At 42.1% G+C, this 22714-nt stretch overlaps 2 protein-coding genes across 5 annotated transcripts in view; both read right to left on the bottom strand.

The window, feature by feature from the left end:
- LOC138744650 (Y+L amino acid transporter 2-like) overlaps nt 1-22714 on the bottom strand; it is a 107643-nt gene that overhangs the window by 45909 nt on the left and 39020 nt on the right. The gene's annotated exons all lie outside the window — the stretch shown is intronic.
- LOC138744064 (uncharacterized) lies at nt 514-22388 on the bottom strand. The gene is given in 6 exon segments (XM_069899556.1): nt 514-590; nt 4758-5427; nt 5429-5893; nt 20393-20814; nt 21480-21802; nt 22288-22388. Coding segments are annotated over 6 exon segments (2058 nt in total).

Genomic DNA, 22714 nt, shown 5'->3' with positions numbered 1-22714 from the left:
GATTGATTCCCTTAATGTCCAGAAATCTGTTAGAACACAGAATAGTACAGCACAGCACAGCAGGTGTCTGCACTGAACATGATGCCCAAATTAAAACTCTGCTCCTGACACATGATATATATTCCTCTATTCCCCACATATTCATGTGTTCATCACTACTCCTGAAAGCTCAATCCAGGCATCTACCAATGTGTTAAAAAAAACTCTTGCGTCTTTACAGGCTGTGATGAACCCTCTGTATCATCCAACCATTAAAGCAGCACCATCAGTTGCACAGGCAACTGTATTAATGAATGGAATACTGTTCCCCTGCAACCGCTGCAACCATGTCTGCCTGTCCCGCATCGGACTTGTCAGCCACAAACGAGCCTGCAGCTGACGTGGACATTTACCCCTCCATAAATCTTCGTCCGTGAAGCCAAGCCAAAGACTGTTCTAGTTTATGAAATACTTAACTTCAGAAATAGTCAGTCTCATAGTATCTGTTTTATTCCTTCTGGTGAACAACATTTCTTACATCAGCTCGTTTCCATTCCAGAATCCTGCATAAGCCATGAGAAGAGCGTTGGTGTCTTGCTGAGTGGATTTGTCTAATGCCAAAAATAATTTTTTGGATTGTAATGAAATAACTAATTGTTTTTCAATGTCTCTTGCCATCTCATCAATTCTTTTAGAAACAGTTGAATTTTTCAAAGGAATTGCCTGAATAGTTTTTGGCATCTAAGTTCATTACATCAGATATTATTATGAACATTAAATATTGTTTCAGCTTCCTTGTCCTCATACTTTAATTTGAAAATGTATTCAAACAAATTAAACACATGGGCAGAGAAGTATTTTGCGAAGATGTAATGAAACCATATGATAAGAATTCTGCTGACATTTCTTTTTTTTTACCAAGGAATTTATGGATAAAATTATTTCTGAAAGTAAAAAAAGTTAACTATTACAAAACTGTAGCAGCCCACAAACCAGGATGCGACCTGGTACACAAAATGGCCGATGAATGGGTCGACCACGCAGACCCCACGTGGGCCAATAACCTTCAACCCAGTTCTGGTTGAAAACAATTGACTTCCTGGGGCATTAGATCAACTGACACAGAGCAAAACTCCTGCCCGAAAAGGTAGAGGCCATTTGGCATTTCACCAAGCCCCATACAGTGAAGGGTTTACAAGAATTCACTGGTATGATTAACTTTTATCACCAATTCATATCAGCAGGGACTTGCATCATGCGCCCCCTTTTGTGCTCATGGCAGGGAAGGGTAAGGACATTAACTGGGACAATGAGACCTCGGAGGCATTCCAGAAAGCCAAATATGCTCTGGCCAATCCCACCCTTCTGGTACACCCCAGGCCAGAGGCGCCAACCACCCACAGTAGACACCTCCAGCACAGCAGTAGGGGTGTACTGGAACAATTCATCAAAGGACAATGACAGCCCCTTTAGCTGGCACCTCCAGCCACCCGAACTAAAATACAGTGCCTTTGACTGGGAGGTATCTTACCTGGCAGTCAGGCACTTCTGGTATTTTCTGGAAGGCTGGCAATTCAAGGTCTTCCATAATATTGCTGACCTGTGGTTGGCCAGGCAGCAACGACACCTCTCATACGTGTCTGACTTCACCGTTGACATCCAACACATCGCTGGTAAGACCAACATGGTGGCTGACACACTGTCCCATTCCATAATCGAGTCCATCCAGGCCCTGTCCCAGGGAATTGACTATTCCGCCCAACCAAGGCACAGCAGGAAGACCAGAAATCCCGGCATACAGCATTTTCTGGCCTCAGGCTGGAGGATGTCACCATCGGTCCTGGCAAACAGACGCTCCTCTGTGACATCTCCACCGGCAGCATGGAGTGGCAGGTCTTCAAAGCGGTGCACAGCCATCAGGCCTTCTGTTAAAATGATGGCCAGTAGGTTCATTTGGCATGGCCTCTGGAAACAGATCAGTCAATGGGCCAAGACCCGCATGCACTGCCAGATGTTCAAAACGACCCCCAAAAGACTTTCGAGCCAGCACAACATTGGTTCAGCCACGTCCATATTACCATTGTAGGGTTATTGCCAGTGTCCCATGGTGTGAGATATCTCCTCATGATGACTGCTCCATGAGGTGGCCGGAGTGGTCAATACAACCACTGAGACCTGTGTCAGGGCACTGATTAACACCTGGGTGTCGAGTTTCAGAGTCCTGGAGTCTATGACCTCCAATAGAGGTACACAGTTCACTTCGACACTCTGTGCTGCGCTGGCAAAGTTGTTAGGAACCACCCTCAGGCCAACGGGTTGGGGAGCAGTTCCACAGGTACCTAAAGGCGGCCTTAATTGACACAACTCAAGGGGCCAAACTGGGTGGACGAGTTATCCTGGGTTCTCCTGGGGGTCTGTACTGTGCCAAAAGAGGACTTCAATGCCTCTGCAGCCAAGCTGGTATATGGCACACTGTTGGTAATACCGGGGGAGTTCTTGGACACCAACAAGGACCCGGCCTTATTGACTAAGCTGAAGGAAAGACTGAGTACTCTAGCACCTCCGCAGCCTCCACCACACGGCCAGGCCAAAAATGAACGTTTTCATTTGGAGGAGAGAACACCAAACATCTCTGCCACATCCGTATGAGGGGCCGTATAAAGTAATTAGACACAACGGGTCGACATGTGTGCTGGATATCAGAGGTAAGGAAGAGACCCAGTCGGAGATCTGCATTGCCATGACATCACTCCCAATGTCAGCAGCGAGGAGCGAATATAGTCAGAGCTGCCATTTCAATAAATCAGTCTTTGACTTTGATTCCTCATGTATGTGTCTTCTTTCCACACTTTGCGGTAGCACGCACACTACAAAATGAAAGAACTTCTTCCAAGCGTTAGCTTAAAAGTTGGCTTAAATTTTATGGAAAATTTTTAAAAACCTAGCAGGAGATATATATTCACTACCTGTCACAAAAAACTCAAAACAAAATGAGAGTGCTGCAAATGTGAGAAATATGGAGCAAAATATTTCAGCCTTCATGCATATTTCTTGGAATTGAAGGCGATAGAACAAAAGAAGGAAAACTACATGGAATGCAATTAATACCTTTTTCCACGTCAATCACAATCAATTCAAAGTAAGGAATGCTCTGAAAACATGGTTAATTTTCCACATTTATCTAGGTAATTCTAGGCCAGGGGTCTCTAAAGTGGTCAATATTGACCCCTGGGAGTTGATGGGACTATGCAAAGGGTCGATAAATGTTGGAGTTAAAAGGGGTTCGAATGAACTTTTGGGGTCGAAAGCAGGGGCGTATCTACGGAAAATCGCGCCTATGATAGGGGTGGCCACCATGTTGTATTTGGCTTCAGCCATTTAACATGTTTTTTAAAATATTTTATTTAAAATCAACGCATACATGACAAAAAATCATACCACATTATTACAAAGTTATTGATTAAATACATGCTGATATTGTAGAGCTCGTCGAAAGAACCAAAGACTTGTTGATCCAAACCAAGGCTTTTATTAGCAAAAGACCGGAGCTCTTCACAGGTGGCCGACCAGTCCGGAATGATCCGACCTGGCTAGGGACACAACCCTTTTAAGGCCCAGACAATAGGTGTGGCTTAGCTCTCAGCCAATCGCTGTAAGCACAGTCTAGATACAGTAACTATATACACTATGTTCATTGGTGATAGATCTGTACTATCACATTCACCCCTTCTTGGAGAATTGACCCTGGGGAAAAAAAAACAAAAACGAGGGAGGGAATGAAGGGGTAGGTCAAGGACTGTAGCGGTCAGGGGGTCTGACCATCCGGCGTGACCGCCGTGGTGCCGGGATTGGGGTTGCTGGAGTGGTGTCGCCAGCGGGCTCGTCGGGTGCGACTGCTCCGTTGCTCAATTCCCCAGTCGTGTTGTCGGCAGGGTGGCCCGGGTCATTGGGGTGCTGTTGGTCCTTCTGTTGCGGCACGTGGCCTGGAGAATAAGGAGTTGGGGGGTTTGCTGGGTCTACCGCATCCTGAGCTAGGTCCCGCACCGAAACAGTGTCCTCCCGCCCGTCTGGGAACTCAACGTAGGCGTAATGTGGGTTCGCGTGGAGTAGAGTCACTCGGTCGACCAAGGGGTCGTTCTTTGAGTGCCGGACGTGGTGTCGCAAAAGGACGGGGCCAGGGATGGTGAGCCATGCCGGTACAGTGGTTCCTGATTCGGATTTCCTCGGGAAAAGGAACATCCTTTCGTGGGGGGTGGCATTTGTTGCAGTACATAGGAGGGAGCGGATGGAGTGTAAGGCACTAGTGAGAACTTCCTGCCAGTGAGAGGTGGGGAGACCTTTAGACCGGAGAGCCAGTGTAACTGCTCTCCATATGGTGGCATTCTCCCTCTCGACCTGGCCGTTACCGCGTGGGTTATAGCTCGTGGTCCTGCTTGAAGCAATACCTGACTCCAGAAGGTACTGTCGCAGCTCTGCACTCATGAATGAGGACCCCCTATCACTGTGGATGGAATTGGGGTACCCGAAGATGGTGAAAATACCGTGAAGGCCCTGTATCACTGAGGTGGCGGTGGTGTCTGGGCAGGCCACAGCGAATGGGAAGTGGGAGTACTCGTCGATGGCTGTAAGGATGTAGGTATTACGGTTGGTCGACGGTAGGGGCCCCTTAAAGTCTACGCTAAGACGCTCGAAGGGGCGGGTGGCTTTGATAACGTGGGAGTTATCTGGACGGAAGAAGTGGGGCTTGCATTCAGCACACACCGAACAGGCTCGGGTCATGGAGCGGATCTCCTCGACTGTGTAGGGTAAGTTGCGCGCCTTGACAAAGTGAGCAAACCTAGTGACCCCTGGATGACAGAGCGCCTCATGGAGTTTCCGTAGTCTGTCCATCTGTATGCTGGCGCACGTCCCCCTGAAGAGCTTACCAGGCCGGTACAGGATGTCATAGTTAAAGGTGGAGAGTTCGATTCTCCATCTGGCAATTTTGTCGTTTTTTATCTTACCACGCTGGGTGTTGCTGAACATGAAGGAGACCGCACGTTGATCAGTCAACAGTGTAAAGCGCCTCCCAGCGAGGTAATGTCTCCAACGACGCACCGCTTCAACTATGGCCTGGGCCTCCTTCTCGATCGAGGAGTGTCTACTCTCCGGACCCTGGAGGGTTCTGGAGAAGAAGGCTACAGGCCGACCGGCCTGGTTCAAGGTGGCTGCCAGGGCGAAGTCGGATGCATCGCTCTCGACTTGAAACGGGACAGACTCGTCGATCGCGTGCAGCATCGCAGCAGCGATGTCGGATTTGATTCGATCGAAAGCCGCTGTGGCTTCGGTCGAGAGGGGAAAAGAGGTGGTCTTGATAAGAGGACGCGCCTTGTCGGCGTAGTGTGGAACCCATTGGGCGTAATACGAGAAAAGGCACAGGCAACGTTTGAGAGCTTTCTGGGTATGTGGTGGGGGGGGGGGGTAAGTCCATTAGGGGACGCATGCGGTCAGGATCTGGCATGACTATCCCGTTCTCCACCACACAACCTAGAATAGCGAGTCGTGTGGTCCGGAAGACACACTTGTCCAAATTGTAAGTCAGGTTTAGCCGACGGGCAGTTTGAAGAAATTTGTCTAGGTTGGCGTCGTGGTCCTGCACGTCGTGGCCGCAGATGGTGATATTGTCCAGATACGGGAAGGTAGCGGTTAGCCCGTTCTGGTCCACCATCCTGTCCATTTCCCGCTGGAAGACCGCGACACCATTCGTGACCCCGAATGGTACCCTGAGAAATTGATATAGCCGCCCATTCGCTTCAAAGGCCGTGAATGGTCAGTCCTCGCAGCGGATCGGGAGCTGGTGGTAGGCCGAACGTAGGTCAATAGTGGAGAAAATGCGATATTGGGCGATCTGGTTCACCACATCCGTGATGCGTGGCAGGGAGTACGCATCCAGGAGCGTGAAGCGGTTAATGGTCTGGCTACAGTCGACCACCATCCGTAGTTTTTCCCCATTCTTGAAAACCACGACCTGGGCTCTCCAGGGGCTTGAACTGGGTTCGATGATGCCCTCATCCAGCAATCTACGCACCTCACTCCTAATGAATTTCCTGTTTTCGTAACTATATTGCCGACTTTTGGTGGCCACAGGCTTCCAGCCAGGGGTGAGGTTTGCGAAGAATGCTGGCGGGGCAATCCGGAGTGTGGAAAGGCCGCAGGATTGGCCCCGGGGCACGGGGGCGGGTTGCTCGGGTGCTTTGGGAGTGGGGCGATGGCAGACCGAGAGGGGGGCGTGGGGTCCCCCAAAGTGTAGGGACACCGTTTGGAACTGACACTGGAAGTCTAATCCCAGCAACACTGGGGCGCACAATTGGGGAAGGACGAATAATTTGAAGTGGGTGACCGTCACGCCCTGTACTTCCAGCGTGGCGATGCAATACCCCTTTATCCCAGTTGAGTGCGACCTCGTCGCTAATGAGATCCTCTGGGTAGTGGGGATAATGTCAAGTCCCCAACGGAGGGCCAGATCTGGCTGGATAAAACTGTCAGTTGACCCAGAGTCAAATAAGCAATTGGTGTAGTGTCCATGCACTTTAATCAGTTCCATTGCTCTGGTGAGGGGATGAGAGCATTGCTGGTTTAATGTTATTGAAGCAATTGACAGGGGAGTTTTGCGCGATGACGTCACGCAACGGGGTGACGTAGTCAACGCTCGAGGAGCAGGTTGGAGGACCTCCCGGAAGTGCTGTTGTGGCGGTGTTGGCGGGTGAATGGTAAGTAGTGGGGTTTGTAGTTGCTCGCGATTGGCGGTGGGTAGGTCGTTGGTCGCGGCGGTCGGGCCCTGGCGGTCGTCAGTGATGGACGCTAGGGTGAGCACCTGGTTGGTCGCGGGGGTGGCTGTGGCGGCGGCAGCAGTGGCGGTAGCGTCGGCCCCAGGGGTGGCTGTGGCGGCGGCAGCAGTGGCGGCCCCGGGGGTGTCTGTGGCGGCGGCAGCAGTGGCGGTAGCGTCGAGTGTTCCGCACGGGGGCGAGAAGCGGGCCAACACCATGGTTGCGAGGGTGGATTGCCCCTTCCGGGTTTGGCGTCTCCGTGACGTCAGGCGTTGCCGTGCAGGGGAGCCCTCGCTCTCATTGGACGAGAGCTCTGGGAAAGAAGAGTTTGAATGGGATAGCGGCGATTGGGCTTCACACGAGGCACTGTGTTTGCTGGCAGCCATTTTAGACCTACAGACTGCAGCAAAGTGGCCTTTTTTAAAGCACTTCTGGCACCTGGCTTTTCTTGCTGGGCACTGGGACCTGCTGTGCTTGTCCCTCCCGCAGAAATAACATTTTGGGTTCGCACAGGGCAGGGTAGCAGCAGCCGACAGGCTGTCAGTATCTCGGGGGGTGGTCGGGTAGAAGGGCACTCTACTCACATCAGAACGAGGGGTCCAGTCCCTAGAGAGCTCATTTGACTTTAAGGCTGCATCCTCCATTGTGATTGCAATCCGGGCCACGTCCTCTAGTTTTTCTACCCCTTGTTCGAGCAAGCGCAGCCTCACTTCATTCGATCTGAGCCCGGCCACATAGGCATCCCGGACGAGATCGTTTGTGATCTCGGCAGCAGTTTTGTCCACAGTTACAGTCCTTGCCCAATGCCTTTAATACTTGTAAATATGCCCTGCTGGACTCACTGGGCTGTTGCTTCCTCAACGCAAGCATGAGCCGGGCATGAACTCTGTTCACCGGTTGATCATACAGTCCTTTCAGTACCTTTATGGCTGCGGTGTAAGTGGTCTCATCCTGGATGTTCTCGTAGACTCTCAAGGACACCATAGACAGCAATGCTGTTAGACGCTGGTTATCCTCCTCTACCTGAATGAATCTCAGGAAGTTTTCAAAGTTCAGCAGCCAGAAGTTAAAGGTTTTGAAGGCTGTAGCTGACTGTGGGTCGATATCAAGTTTTTCTGGCCGAGTTAAACGCTCCATCCCTTTCAAAAAAAATTCTTTTGCTAATAAAATTGTAGAGCTCGTCGAAAGAACCAAAGACTTGTTGATCCAAACCAAGGCTTTTATTAGCAAAAGACCGGAGCTCTTCACAGGTGGCCGACTAGTCCGGAATGATCCGACCTGGCTAGGGACACAACCCTTTAAGGCCCAGACAATAGGTGTGGCTTAGCTCTCAGCCAATCGCTGTAAGCACAGTCTAGATACAGTAACTATATATACTATGTACATTGGTGATAGATCTGTACTATCACAGATATATATTAAAAAAAGGAAACTACAAAAGAACCCCATCTAAACCCAACACCCAACCCCTTCTACCCCCACTGAAAAAAACTAAAATAAACTACAAAAAAAGAAACTACATTGCTAAAATACATAACAAATATAAATATATATAGAATTGAAATGCCTTAGGAAACGCTAAAAGGTTCCAAAAAACATTTCACAAGAAAACATTATTTATTTATTAAGGGAAGACTTCTCTGGTCCGGAGGATTCAAAGGAATTATTTATAATTCCAACCTTATGTTTGAGCATACAGGCTCAAAATCTGTAAAAATATAGAATATTTACATCTCAAATTATATGTAATTTTTTTTCTAATGGAATGCAACTTTGAATCTCTGTTTGCCATCTTCCAAGTGTTAAAGAAACATCTAATTTCCAAGTGACAGCAATACATTTCCTTCCTATCACCAGAGGTAATTTAACAAATTTCAACTGACAATCTGATAAATGTAATTTAGGAATTATATTTTCAAAATTCCTCATCAAAAATAACTCAAGATTCAATGGAAAAACAATACCTGTTGCAAAAATTTACTAATAGAAATCAAAAAAGGTTTAACTCTTGAACAAGACCATGTAGAATGAAGAAAAGTTCCAATATCTTCACCACATTTAAAACACTGATCCAATATATCTGATTTCCATCTATTCAATTTCTGAGGTGTAATATATAACTGATGTAAGAATTATAATAAAGTAATCTATATTATACATTAATTGTATGTCATAACATCTTTACATAAATTTTGCCAAATTTGTACATCTATTGATATATTTAAATCTTGTTCCCATCTTTCTCTTGACTTAAATAAATCTAATTTCTCTTGTAATTTCATACATGCTATTGAGATAAACTTCTTAACTTTTCCATCAACAATCACTGTCCTAAATCTGTGCAATCTTTTAATATATCTGGTCGGAGTCCAACCTAAGTCTGAGGTGAATGCCTATATCGTCACTTAAGTAAAATAGTGATTGAGTACTGTTTAGCATTCTCCTGTTTGTTTCCGTGTGTTAATAAAAGTTACGTATGAATGTAACACTTGTGTCCAGATTCATCCCTCTGTGAACCCACCAAACCTGATACTCTTCCTGACATGACACTATTCAACATGGGCATATTTATACTAATCTATATCATTCCTCTTTGTTAAATAGAAGATATTTTCAATTGAAAATATACGAAAAAGAGTATTACATGGAATATCATATTTTATTCTTAACTGATCAAATGACATCAATTTACCACTCTCATAACAATCTCCTATTTTATAAATTCCTTTAATATACCATATGTTTAAAAAGGTTATCTTTTGAAAAAAAAACTATGAGGACTAATTAATGGTGTTTTTGGTGACAAAAGATTTCCATTGTTACGAGTTCAGAGGACCCCAAAACCCAGCAGCATTAGAAATTCACCAACACAAATAGTTACTTAAACAAAAGTTGTTTTCATTTATCTTTAAACATGAAAACAGGATCAAACTTTAACATCACTATTAACTTAACCTAAATTATCCCCCTTCTAATTCTAAATTTACATGTTTGTAATGTGTATATGTTCAGGAAAGTTCTTTGATTCACAGGTCAACCTCACTTCACACTCCTCACTCTTCCAAGTTCACTAGTATCAGGGATTTCTTATATTGTGCACAGAATTTAACATTTATGAAGTTTCACCAGGCTCTGGTGCTTAAATGGCGACCACCCAAAAAGGTTCATGTTGGTTCCAGAGAGAGATTTGTTGCTCATTGGACACACACAAACTGATCTCCTCCTATCAGCCACTTTAGTGTTTTGTTGAAAAAACTTGCCCCATCATGGGTTTTCCAAATGATAACCTCTTCTTCCAGGTAACCACAGAGTTCCTCTTGTTTCCCTTATTTCAGGAGAAACACTCTAGCCAGCCATTTCCTCTTGAAAGGACTACAAGGGGTTTTCAACTCGGAACTCACAAACCATCTTCAAAACTGGGTTTCAACAGGCTGCCAGCTTGCCATGTTGCAGCTGCCAAAAGCCACTGAAGAACTGTCTCCTCTCTCTCTTAGAGAAAGCCTGATTGGTCTTTCTTCTCTCTCTGCTTGTAAAACCACATGACCCCACTTAGAACAGAAAACTGCAATCAAACAGATTGTCAGCACTGGAATCAGTTTCTGCTTGGGCATCTGTTGGACAATAGTCCATTTACTCCACAGCATCAGTCCAATTTACACCTACTTGTGAAGTTTCCATAAGCATTCTTTAAAGTTTCTGTAAAGTTACTGTGGACATGGAGTTTCCCTTTCAGCAATGCTCTTGCATTTTAAATGAGATTGTTTTTGTGAAATAATGTCTGTTTGTGAAGTGACCTGCACTAAACCCCCACAATCTATCTCTTTTAAAGACATTAATATATAATATAAAGTACAATATACCCCATAACACCATCATTTTCTAACTTAATGTTATTCCATATATTAATCAAGTGTTTCAATAACGAAGCACTGTCAACAACCATAAACCTCGGATCCCATTTATGAATAAATTCCTCAGCTATATTCTCTCCAATTTTATTTAATTTTCACCCATAACAGTTTAATATTTCCAAATAGAGATGCAAGCAACCTTAATTGTGCTGCTTTATAATAATTTTTGAAATTAAGGAGTTGTAATCCACCCAATATTTCCATGTTAATCTTTTTAATGATATTCTTGCCATCTTACCTTTCCAAATAAATTTTCTAATTTATTTATTTGGGACCTGAAAACATTTTTGAGGTATGGAAATTGGTAAAGTCTGAAACAAATATTTAATTCTCAGAAAAATATTCATTTTAATACAATTAGCCCCTCCCATTAAAGTTATAGGTAAGTTTATTCATTTTTTCAAATCTCCTTTTTTTTTAACTAATAGAATATAATATAATTCATATAAATTTTTCAAATTATTATTTGCATGTAATCCCAAATACATAATTGCAGCATCAGTCCACTTACATTGAATATCTTTTTGACATTGTGAATAATCACCTTGTACTAATTCAATTACTTCACTTTTATACCAATTTATTTCATAATCAGAGATTCTTCCATAATCTATCAATTGTTTATAAAGTTTAGGTAATGATAATTGTGGTTGAGTTAAATATACCAACACATCATCTGCAAATAAGATAATCTTATGCTCAGTTTGATTTTCCATAAAACCTTTTAACTGCTGAATCTATACAAATCATTAAGAGGTTCTAAAGCCAAAGCAAACAAAGCAAACAAAGTAGACATACTTGTCTACTTGATCTAGTCAAATTAAATGATTGTGATGTCTGTCCATTAGTTATTACTTTAACTTTAGGACTTTTATAAAATGCCTTAATCCAATTTACAAAATTAAATCCAAAGCCAAATTTACCTAAAACTTTAAATAAATTAAAAATCCCATTTGAATCTATCAAAAGCTTTTTTTTGCATCCAAAGCAACTACAACACTTAAATCCTTTTTTGTGCTAAATGAATTATACTTAATAATCTAACTATATTTTCAGAAATTTGTCTATTTTTTAACAAAGCCTGTTTGATCCATATATATTAATTCAGGAAGATAATTGTTTATTCTATTTGCTAATATCTTTGCCACAATTTTGTAATCAACATTTAACAATGAAATATGAAGCTGGTTTTAAAGGATCTCTGGCTTTTTTAGGAATATCCATAATTGTCACTGTAGAAAAAGTTTCTGGAAGAACATGTAGCCTACAAGATTTTTCTATTACCTGCATAAATTAAGGAATTATTAAATATCCTCTCCAGAAGACTTAGTATTCTGTAGGTGGTTAAGTGCTTCCTTAACTTCTTGTTCAGTAAACAATTAATCCAAATAGTCTTTACTTCTCAGTTAATCTGGGCAATGTTGTTTGCGAAAAATAATTATCTATAATAGTTTCATCCTGTAATGATTCTGAAGTGTATAATTTCTCATAAAATTCCCTAAAATTTCATTTATTTCTTGTTGGTTTAAATATCACTTTCTTATTATCTCATTGTATTGCATTAATGGTTCTCGATGTTTGTTCTGGTTTTAATTGCCATGCCAAAACTTTATGAGATCTTTCCCCTAATTCATAATATTTCTATTTAGATGAAAGTTGATGTTGTATTATGTGGTAACTTTTTATTAATTAAATGCCTATATGGTGATTTTTTTAATAACTTTTTCCAATACTGTTATTTATTTTTCTATTTTATCTATCTCTTATATAATCCTTTTTAATTTTTGAAGTAACACTTATAATCTGTCCTCTTAAATATGCTTTTAATTAATCTCAAATAATAAATTTATCCTCCATTGAATAATTAGTGTCATAAAATAATTTAATATGCTGTCTTATAAAATAACAAAAATCTTCCCTTTTTAATAAGAAAGAATTTAATCTCCATCTATATACTGACTGCTGTTTTTCAGTAAATTCCAATCCCATCTATAATGGAGAATGATCAGACATTATTTTTGCTTTATAATCAATATTCAAAACTTTTGATTGATTTTGAACTGAAAATCAAAATAAGTCAATTCTATAATGTGAATCAAATCTATTAGAATGAAAAGAATAAACTTTATTCCTAGGATGTTTCTTTCTCCATATATCCACTAAGTTTAAATCCTTCATTAAATATAACATAGTTTTAGCTGTTTAGATTTAACTATTGATCTTGAAGATCAGAAGCATCTGCCAAATTTTAAAAAAAGTATCATGTATGAATTTTTCATCATCTAAATTCGATGCATATCCTCAGAAAATATTTGACAATTTACCATTACATATCTATCTGCAGGGTCTGTCGTGACATTTTGAACATTAATTGGTAAACTTTTCATAAATAAAATCACTACTCCCCTGGGTTTAGAATTAAATGAAGAAAATACTACTTGATCTATCCAATCCCTTTTCAATTTTAGGTGTTCTTTTTCAGTCAAATGAATTTCTTGTAATTTCTTAATATAAGACAATATTTTCTTCCTTTTTATTCTTACATTAATCCCATTAATATTAAAATTTATAATCTTAATTGCCTTATTCATTTTTCCTTATTTTTAAAATCCCTTTTCATCACTCCCATCCAGGAAGTATTCCCATACAATAATTTGGTCCTGAGCATCATCTCCAATCCAAAAACATTAAAATAGTTCAAATTAAATACAACAAATTTAATTATTGAAAATAAAGAATTAAGAAAAAGAACCCCTACCCAATAAGTACTATAAAAACCAACAATATCTCCCTCCATTTTACGGGTCATGGCAAAGCCACAAAAACACATGCAACTGCCAGAAACCAACTTAACACATCCCTCAATCCCCACAGGAATAAAACTTCATTTAATCAATAAAAACATCAATTCCATCTAACATAAGAATAGGTAATATATCAATTCTTCAAACATCAAAAAAAAAGGGAATTCAGCATTAAATTCATTGCAACAAAACAGTGCTTTCCGTTACTTGAGCTTTAGACAAACTTTGAGCATATTCTTCAGCTTTACAAAATTTGTAAAAAAAACATTCAGTTGACCTCGTACAAATATTTTCAAAGTAGCAGAATAACATATCTGTAAACTTAATCATAAAAACTTTCTTAACTGTATTAAATTCTTTCCTTCTCTTTAACAAAGTTTGACTCAAATCTGGAAAAAAGAAAATTTTATCCCCTTCATAGTTCAAAGGTCTATATTCCTTAGCCCTTTTCATCACCAAACTCTGAAGTCTCTCTCTATTCTGGTAATTCAAAAATCTGACCAGGATAGACCAGGGTCTCTGGTTTGGACCCAGCTTTGGTCTTAAAGCTCTATGGGCTCTTTCAATTAAAATCTTGTCTTCAAAATTTTCCTCTCCAATTATCTTCGGTATTCATTCTTGAAAGAAGTGATTCACATCTTCTTTCTTTGTCACTATTTTGATGTTATTTCTTCCGCTATAATTTTCCAAAATATCAACTTTCTCCAACAGTTTTTCTTTCATCAAGATTAAACTAGTTATATGATAGCCTTAGCTGTAGCAAAAAAATGTATAATTTCAACCTGGAAATCAGAAGAGAGCCTGAGAGTACAGCAATGGTACATAGAAATGAATAAATGTATTCCATTGGAAAAAATAACATATAATTTAAAAAATAATGTCACAGTATTTGAACAAATTTGGGAACAGTACATGGAACACAACAGAGAAGGCCTACACCCTCTAAAATGACAGAATGAGAAGACGAAATGAACTGACCCAGTGTGTAAAGGTAGATTACACAATTTTCTTGTTTATTTTCATTGTGTGATGACATTGTTTAATGGGTTTATTGTACTGTATATGTTGAATGTTTAGTGGGTAGGGAGGGAGGTGGGAAAGAGGGAGGGGGAGAAAGGGGAGAAAATGACACTGGGTATATTCAAGAGGGAAATGTTTGTGTATTTTGGTTAATATGGTTCAGTGTGAAAAATATTTTTTTTTAAAGTTTAAACTAGTTATTGAACCTTCACATACATTAGATCTATCTTCAATACACTGCATATCCTCTCAAACATCTTTAAACTTATTTTCCAACTTATCCATTCTTTGTTTAACATTATTCATCACTTTCAATGCATTATCTACTTTAAATGTCAAATCTATTTTAACTTGCTTCAATTGTTCTGATAGAAATTTAAAATTATTTCCAAAGTCAAATTAATTTTCATTTGAAGTTCGTCAATTTTAGATTCATCTTACTTATTTCTTTCTTAAAAGTCTTTTTTCCCCTCTGGTCTGTTCCTCTTCTGAACTTGAAGTATCTTCTTCACTTACATACACTTCTGAAGCTTCCTCCACTGGACTTGTGTCTCCTTAAAGAGACTGAATTTTTTTCTCAGTCTGCTTTTCTATTGCACCACACATGCGCAAAACACTTAAAATTTTCTCCAGCATCATCTTTGTGGCTTGATGCAAATATTTAAAATACTTTCTTCTTTAAAAAACTTTTCTAGTTTTTTTTTACTAATCCTATGGGAGTTGTGAAGTTGTGTGTCGTCCCTCATGGGATCACATCCCTGGCTGTCTAAAATATTGAGAGTAAATGGGAGGACGAGGAATGGTGGACAGCCAGCGGCATCAACCACCCCCACTCCCTGACATACAAAGAACACGTTGATGCTTGGAGATCAATGAGGGATCAAGGACTCCGTGAAACGGGCAATGGTCTAAAAGGTTTGGGGGTCCCTGTTCTAAGCTATCTCCAAAAACCTCCAACAGCCATTGTATCTTCATTTATATTCAACTTTTCTTCATGCACATCTTGAATTTTCTCCTCCACTTTATCAACTCTTTGTGAAACATTATTTATCAATTTAGTCATATCTATTCTGATTTGCTTCATTTCTGCAGCTAAAAATTTAAAATTGCTCTCAAATGCATCAGAAATTCTACTTTAGCCTCAATTTTATCAATTTAAAAAAAATTCTTGCTTTTGGATCTTTTTTCTTCTGAGTTTGACATTTCTTCTTCACTTCTATAGTCCTCTGAGTTCCCTCCTGTTCAGAGGGTTGACACTGGAGTTGCCCTTTAAAAAATGGGTTTTTACCAGATTTTTTTCTCTCTGCAGCGCGCATACCCGACTTCTCATGCATGCACAATGCAGTTTTACGGGGCACTGCCAAGAGAGCTCCAGAGGAAGGTCCCTCCATTGGGTCCTCACCAGCAGATCCAGAAACAACTTCAGCAGCCTGCTTCATCGACAAGATAGGCCCAAGTTCTCTTTTCTTCTTCTCTTCTGATTTTTTTTGTTGGTGTAAATTTTGTAGCTTTTTCTTTGAATGAAAAACTGTTTGAGAAAGTTGACACTTTGGAAAACTATAGTAGAAGAGACAATCTTAAAATTGTGGGGATATCCGAAGGTAAAGAAGGTCAAGTTGTGATCTGATTTTTTTCAAGAATGGATACCAAAAATATTTGGAGCAGAACATTTTGAAGATAAGATTTTAATTGAGAGAGCTCATAAAGCCTTGAGATCAAAGTCAGGTCCTAACCAGAGACCTTGATCTATCCTGATTATATTTTTTTAAAACTACCAGGATAGTGTTACGAGCCCAGAGGACCCCAAAACCCAGCAGCAATATATGTTCACCAAGACAAATGGTTGCTTAAACAAAAGTTGCTTTTAATTATCTTTAAATATGAAAACAGAATCAAACTTTAACTTATCACTATTAACTTAACTAATCCAACTTAACCCCCTTCTAATTCTAAGCGCACGTGTATGTAATGTGCGTAAGTTCAGAAAAGTTCTTTGGTTCACAGTCCAATCTCACTTCTCATTCCTCCAAGTTCACTGGTTGCAGGCAATCCTTATACTGAACACAGAATTTAACATTTATAAAGTTTACCAGGCTTTGGTGCTTGAAAGGTAAATGGTTACTGCTCAGGAAGGTTCTTGTCGGTTTTCAGAGAAAGATTTGTTGTACAATGACATCCACAACTGATTCCTTTTTAATCATCCACTCCAGTGTCTTGCTGATGAAACTTGCCCCTTCAGGGTTCTCCAGATGATAACCTCTTTCTTTCAGGTCACCATAGAGTTCCTTTATGTTTCCCTTATTCCAAATGAAACATTAGATAGCCAATCCTCTCCTCTTGCATGAACCACAAGGGCTTTGACCAGGCAGTCTTTCAAATGGCCTTTCCATAAGCTTACCAGCTTGTCCAGTTCCAGTACCAGCTACTTCTGCTGGCTGCAACACCGTACAAGTGATATGTGTGTGTGTGTGTTTGTCTTTCTCTCTCTCTGAGAGAAAACCTGTTTGACTCTCTCTGCTTCCAAAACCATATGACCCCCTTAGAACACCAAGCCCTCTACCAGACAATCTGTGGCTCCAGTAAGATATTTCATCTGTCTGTTGCAAACAACAATCCATTAGTGGTCTCTTGAGCACTCTTCAAAGCTCTTGCAAAAGCCATGAGGCCCCAATATGTCCAGCATTAGCAGAGCTCCAGTATTTCAATAAGATCTGTTTTAGTGTTTGTATGTAACCCACTCTAACAAACCTTTTCCAATTTATCTCCCCAAAACATATCCATATACTCGATATACTCTGTCATAATAGAGAGAAGATTCTTGGTTTAGTGATGAAAAGAACTCTTTGAATTATGAAAAGGATATGATTTTTTTAAAATCCAGATTTGAGTCAAACTCTGTTAAAGAAAAGAAGACATTTTAACCTGGTTAAGAAGATTTTATATGATAAAGGTTATAGATTTATCTTCTGCTACCCAGCTACTCTGAAAGTATTTTTGCCAGATCAACAGAATATGATTTTTCAAGTCAGGTACTGGCCGAAGAGTATGCTGATCTAAAATTCAAGTAACGAAAGATGCTGATTTGTAACAATAAACCTGGTGTCATTCCCCCCTTTTTTTCTTTTTCTTGATTTCCCCCCTTTTTTTCTTTTTCTTGATGGATGAAGAAATTTCATATAGGGAAAAATTCTTGGTTAAACAGAAAGGTTTTTCCCCCTGGGGGTCAGGGGGTGTATTCGTTGATTTCTGGTAGCTGCGACTATTTTCGTGGTTTGACCACAACCTGTAAAATGGAGAGTGGTAACGCTAATATATCTAGCATTTCGTAAGGGGTTTTTGTTTTATCTTTTTTTCTTTCTTTTTTTTTTATAATAACCATTTATGGTTAATAATTTAACCATAATTTTGATGTTTTTGGATTGCAGATGTTGATGTTCAGGACTAAATTAATTTGTGGGAATCCTTCCTGGATAGGAGTGATGGAAAGGATTTTTAAAAAATGTATAGATAATGAAAATGAATAAAGCAGTTGAGATTTAATATTAATGGGCCAACAAAAGGAAAGAAAATCTTGTCCTTATATTATGAAATTGGGGTTAGATATTGCTTTTTTTTAACAAAATTCTCATTTAATTGAAAAAGAACATTTGAAATTAAAAAGAGATTGGATACATCAAGTAGTTTTTTTTCTTTGTTTAATTGAAAAAAATTACCAGTTAAAATTCAAAATGTAATTACAGATCCAGTGGGTAGATATGAAATGGTAAATTTTCAAATATTTTCTAAGGAATGGACTTTGTTAAATATAGATGCACCAAATACAGATGATCAGAAATTTATACAAGATGCTTTTTTAAATTTAGCAGATGCCCACGAAAATGTTTTAGTAGGTGGAGATTTCAATTTTTGTTTGGAACCTGTGCTGGATAAATCATCAAGAACTATAGTTAAATCAAAAGTGGCTAAAACATTGTTATTTTAATAAAGGATTTAAATTTAATTGATTAATTGATATATGGAGAAGGATACATCCTAAACACAGGGATTATTCCTATTATTCTAGTAGATTTGATACATATTCTAGAATTGATTTGTTTTGTTTCAGCTCAAAATCAATCAAGAGTTTTGAATATTGATTATAAAATAAGAATATTTTCTCTGATCATTCACCATTGTTGACTGAATTGGAATTTGCTGAAAATTAACACTCAGTGTATAGATGGAGATTAAATTCTCTATTACTGAAAAGGGAAGATTTTTGTTTGTTTATAAGACAACATGTAGAATTGTTTTGTGATACAAGTTTACATTCAACAGAAAATAATTTTATTATTTGGGATGTGTTAAAAGCTCATTTACAAGGACAAATTATGTTATACTTCAAAAATAAAAAAGGAATATATGAAAGATATAAATAAATTAATAAAAGGAATAACAATATTGAAAATAACATTCAAAAATCACTTTCAGAGATTAATAGATTAATAGGAAATTACAATATAATACAATGCTAACATAGAGAACACAGAATGATAGTAGCATCTAAGCAGAAATATTATGAACTAGGAGAACGATCCCATAAAGCTTTAGCTTGGCAATTAAAAGCAGAACAATCGTCTCGAACAATTAATGCAATACAACAGAATAACAGTGAAGTCACATTTAAACCACAAGAGATAAATGAAATATTTAAGGAATTTTATGAAAAATTACATACATCTGAATGTATATGATGAAGCAGCTATATATGAATATTTGTCACAAATGGTACTACTGTGGCAGTGTGAGCAGTGGAAGAAACACAGCCACCACGTTGAGGGTCGTTAACGAGTGTGTTTATTCAAATTCAGCACGCCCGTATAAGGGCAGCATGAGCTCCGTAACCTGGTGCATTGTAACATCATAGTCGCTGCCCAGGGTGCACGCTGGAAGGGATGCTGGAGTCAGAGAGAAACCTCTGACGACACCATTTCCACATGGCTGCCCCACCACATGGCAATACAAGCAGGGCCTGTTCTCCATGAGGATGTGCGCTGCACACTACCTCCCCCCTCCAGAACCAGCTACGCATCCTGTTGCTTTGGCAGCTGGCCACAGCGCTTGGGCGTGGCCGTCTACACCGGCTGTGATAAGTCCCGATGGGCCACCTTCAGGCATTCCACTGTAAAATGTTCCTCTCTCCCCCCCCCAACATCCAGGGTGAAGGTTCCACCAGACTGGTGCAAAACTTTGTATGGCCCCTCATATTGTTGCTGTAGCAGTGCACTTTTTGGTCCCCTTCGCACAAAAAAGAACTGGGCCGAGTCGAGCTCTTTGGGGAGATGAAATGGCTGGGTGCCATGGCATGCCGGGGGTGGGGGAGCTAGGGAGGCCAGTTGCCTGCATAGATCTGCCAACAGGTTTTTGTCAGTGGGTGTGGTGTCAGTGTCTGGGCCTAAAACTCACCCGGCAGGGAAAGCAGTGCGCCATAGACCATCTCCGCTGTTGAAGCCTGCAGGTCCTCCTTGAGTGCCGTCCTAATTCCGAGGAGGGCCCAGGGTGGTTCATCCACCCAGTCTGGTCCAGAGAGCCTGGCCATAACTGATGCCTTCAGGTGCCTGTTGAACCACTCCACCAAACCTTTGAACTGCGGGCGGTATGCTGTGGTGTAGTGGAGCTTGACCACCCCAGTAGCTTCATCATCTGAGTCCACAGGGCAGATGTGAACTACGCCCCTCTGTCGTTAGTGATGTGCGACTCCAAAATGGGTGATCCATTGGCTGACCAGAGTCCTGGCGCACATCTCTGCAGAGGCCTCCTTAATCGGGACAGCCTCTGGCCACCTTGTAGCCTGATCCACCACCATGAGGAGGTAACGAGCCTCCATGGACACCGGCAGGGGCCCAACGACATCAACGTGGATGTGTTGGAATCTGTGAACCGCCGGGTCCAAGTTCTGGATAGGGGCTCCCGTGTGTCGCTGGACCTTGGAGGTCTGGCACCTGGACCTTGGAGGTCTGGCCAGTTCTGCCACCTCCTTCTTCAGCCAATGCAACACAAACCACTCTGCGACCATCTGCATGGTTTTCTTTACTGCTGGGTGAGTGAGGTCATGGATCAGACTGAAGACCTTTGCCCTCCAGTGCAGCGGGACCACTGGGACGTCGCAGAGCAATGTGTCCGGGCTGCTGGGCACCCAGACATACTTAAGTTTGAGGCCCGAGATGGCAATCCCCAAGGCCTGCATCTCCACATCATTCCTCTGTGCCTGAGCCAGTTGCTCATAATCCAGACTGGGCGCGAGAGTGTTAATGGCTGGATGGGGGAGCACATCAGCCACTACATTGTCCTTGCTGGCCCTGTGTCAGATGTCGGTCATGAACTCAGACACGTACAAGAGGTGACACTGCTGTCTGGCGGACCACAGATCCTTGGCCATCGCCAGTGCTTGAGTGAGGAGCTTGTGATCTGTGAAGGCTGTGAACGGCCTGCCCTCGAGGAAGTAGTGGATGGCCAAATACAGTGCCAGGAGCTCCTGGTCGAAGGCGCTGATTTGAGCTCATACAGGCACAACTGCTTGCTGCAAAAGGCCAGTGGGCACCGTTGTCCATCTAGCCACTGTTCCAGAAACCCCCACCCAACTGCCGTTGCTGAGGCGTCCATGGAGAGCGCTGTGCGTGCCTCTGGCTGTTGGTGCACCAGCAGTGTGGCGCTGGCTAGAGTCTCCTTTGCTGCAATGAAAGCCCTGTCTGCCTCCTCTGACCACAATAAAGTCTTTTCTTTGGTGGCCATGAGGTGGTCTTTGTGTTCATCTCAGTTTCAACTGGCAATGAGAATATCATCCAGGTAAATAAACACAAAGTCCAGGTCTTTTCCAACCGCATCCATGAGGCGCTGGAATGTTTGGGCCGTGTTCTTTAGACCGAAGGCCATACGCAGGAACTCGAAGAGGCCTAAAGGTGTGATAATGGCCATCTTACCCACGTCGTCTGGATGCACTGGGATCTGATGGTATCCCCGCACAAGGTCCACTTTGCAGAAGACCCGTGCACCATGGAAGTTGGCAGAGAAATCCTGTATGTGGGGCACCGGGTACCTGTCGGGGGTGGTTGCATCATTCAATCGACGGTAGCCCCACACGGTCTCCAGCCACCGGACAATTTCAGGACCATATGGAGTGGCGATGCTCAGGTGTTGACGAGTGCTGGACGATTCCCAGTTCCTGTAGCCTGCAGCACTCCTCCTTTGCCTGCTGGAGCTTCTTGGGTAGCAGCTGTCTGGGTCTAGCGTGCAGCGGGGTGCCCTGTGTGGCAATATGATGGCGGGGAATTCATGGAGGATCTCGTCAAACTCATCCCTGGTGGCAGCTATGGTGGCGATTTCAGGCCTGTGGGATTCTGCTGTCTCCAGTTAGGTGGAGTGGAATGTTTGGGTGTTGACCAGCCTTTTGCCATTCATGTCAACCAGTAGGCTGTGAAGTCGGTCCCTAACAGCGCAGTGCCCACAGAGGCTAGGACAAACTTCCAGTGGAACTTCTTCCTGATCTGGATCTGTGCCCAACGGGGGCTGTAGATTCTGATGGTGGAGCCTCTAATGATCAGGTGGGAGTCTCTATTGCTGTGGGGGGGGGGAGAAGGACGCTGAGCTCAGCCCGTGTTCACCAGGAATCGGCAGCCAGTGGATCTGTTTGTCACATGAAGGAGGCTGTTTGTGTGGCCAGCCGTCAAAGCCATCAACGGCAGCTGGCCTGGTCATTTCCCTGAAGCGCGCAAGGCTGGCGGCACATACGGGCTTGCGCTCCCCAGCACTGGTGGTAGAAACACCAGGTTGACTGGGCCTCCTCTGGCTTGGTCTTGGGAGCGGCTTGCGGTTAGCTGGCTCCTGATCATGCCACCTTGTTGAGGGCTGCCTTGTTCTCCATCTTCGTGCACCAGAGGGCATCCGCATGGACTCCTGCTCTCTTCGGGTTTGAGAAGCCTTCATCTGTGAGGAGCAGCTGGATGTCCTCTGGCATCTGTTTCAGGAATATCTGGCAGAAGAGAAAACAAGGCATGTGGTCTTCCACCAGGGCCACCATTTCATCCATCAGCGCCAACGGACTACGGTCCCCAAGCCTATCTAGGTTAAGGAGCCTGGAAGCCCGTTACTGGGGGTAAGGCTGAAAGTTCCAAGCAGCAGGTCTTTGAGGGCGGTGTACTTGCCCAAAGCTGGGGGG

Source organism: Narcine bancroftii, chromosome 10, assembly GCF_036971445.1.
Source record: "Narcine bancroftii isolate sNarBan1 chromosome 10, sNarBan1.hap1, whole genome shotgun sequence".
NCBI lineage: Eukaryota > Metazoa > Chordata > Chondrichthyes > Torpediniformes > Narcinidae > Narcine > Narcine bancroftii.
The sequence above is the reverse complement of the archived record's forward strand: the minus strand, read 5'-3'. Positions and strand labels throughout refer to the sequence as shown.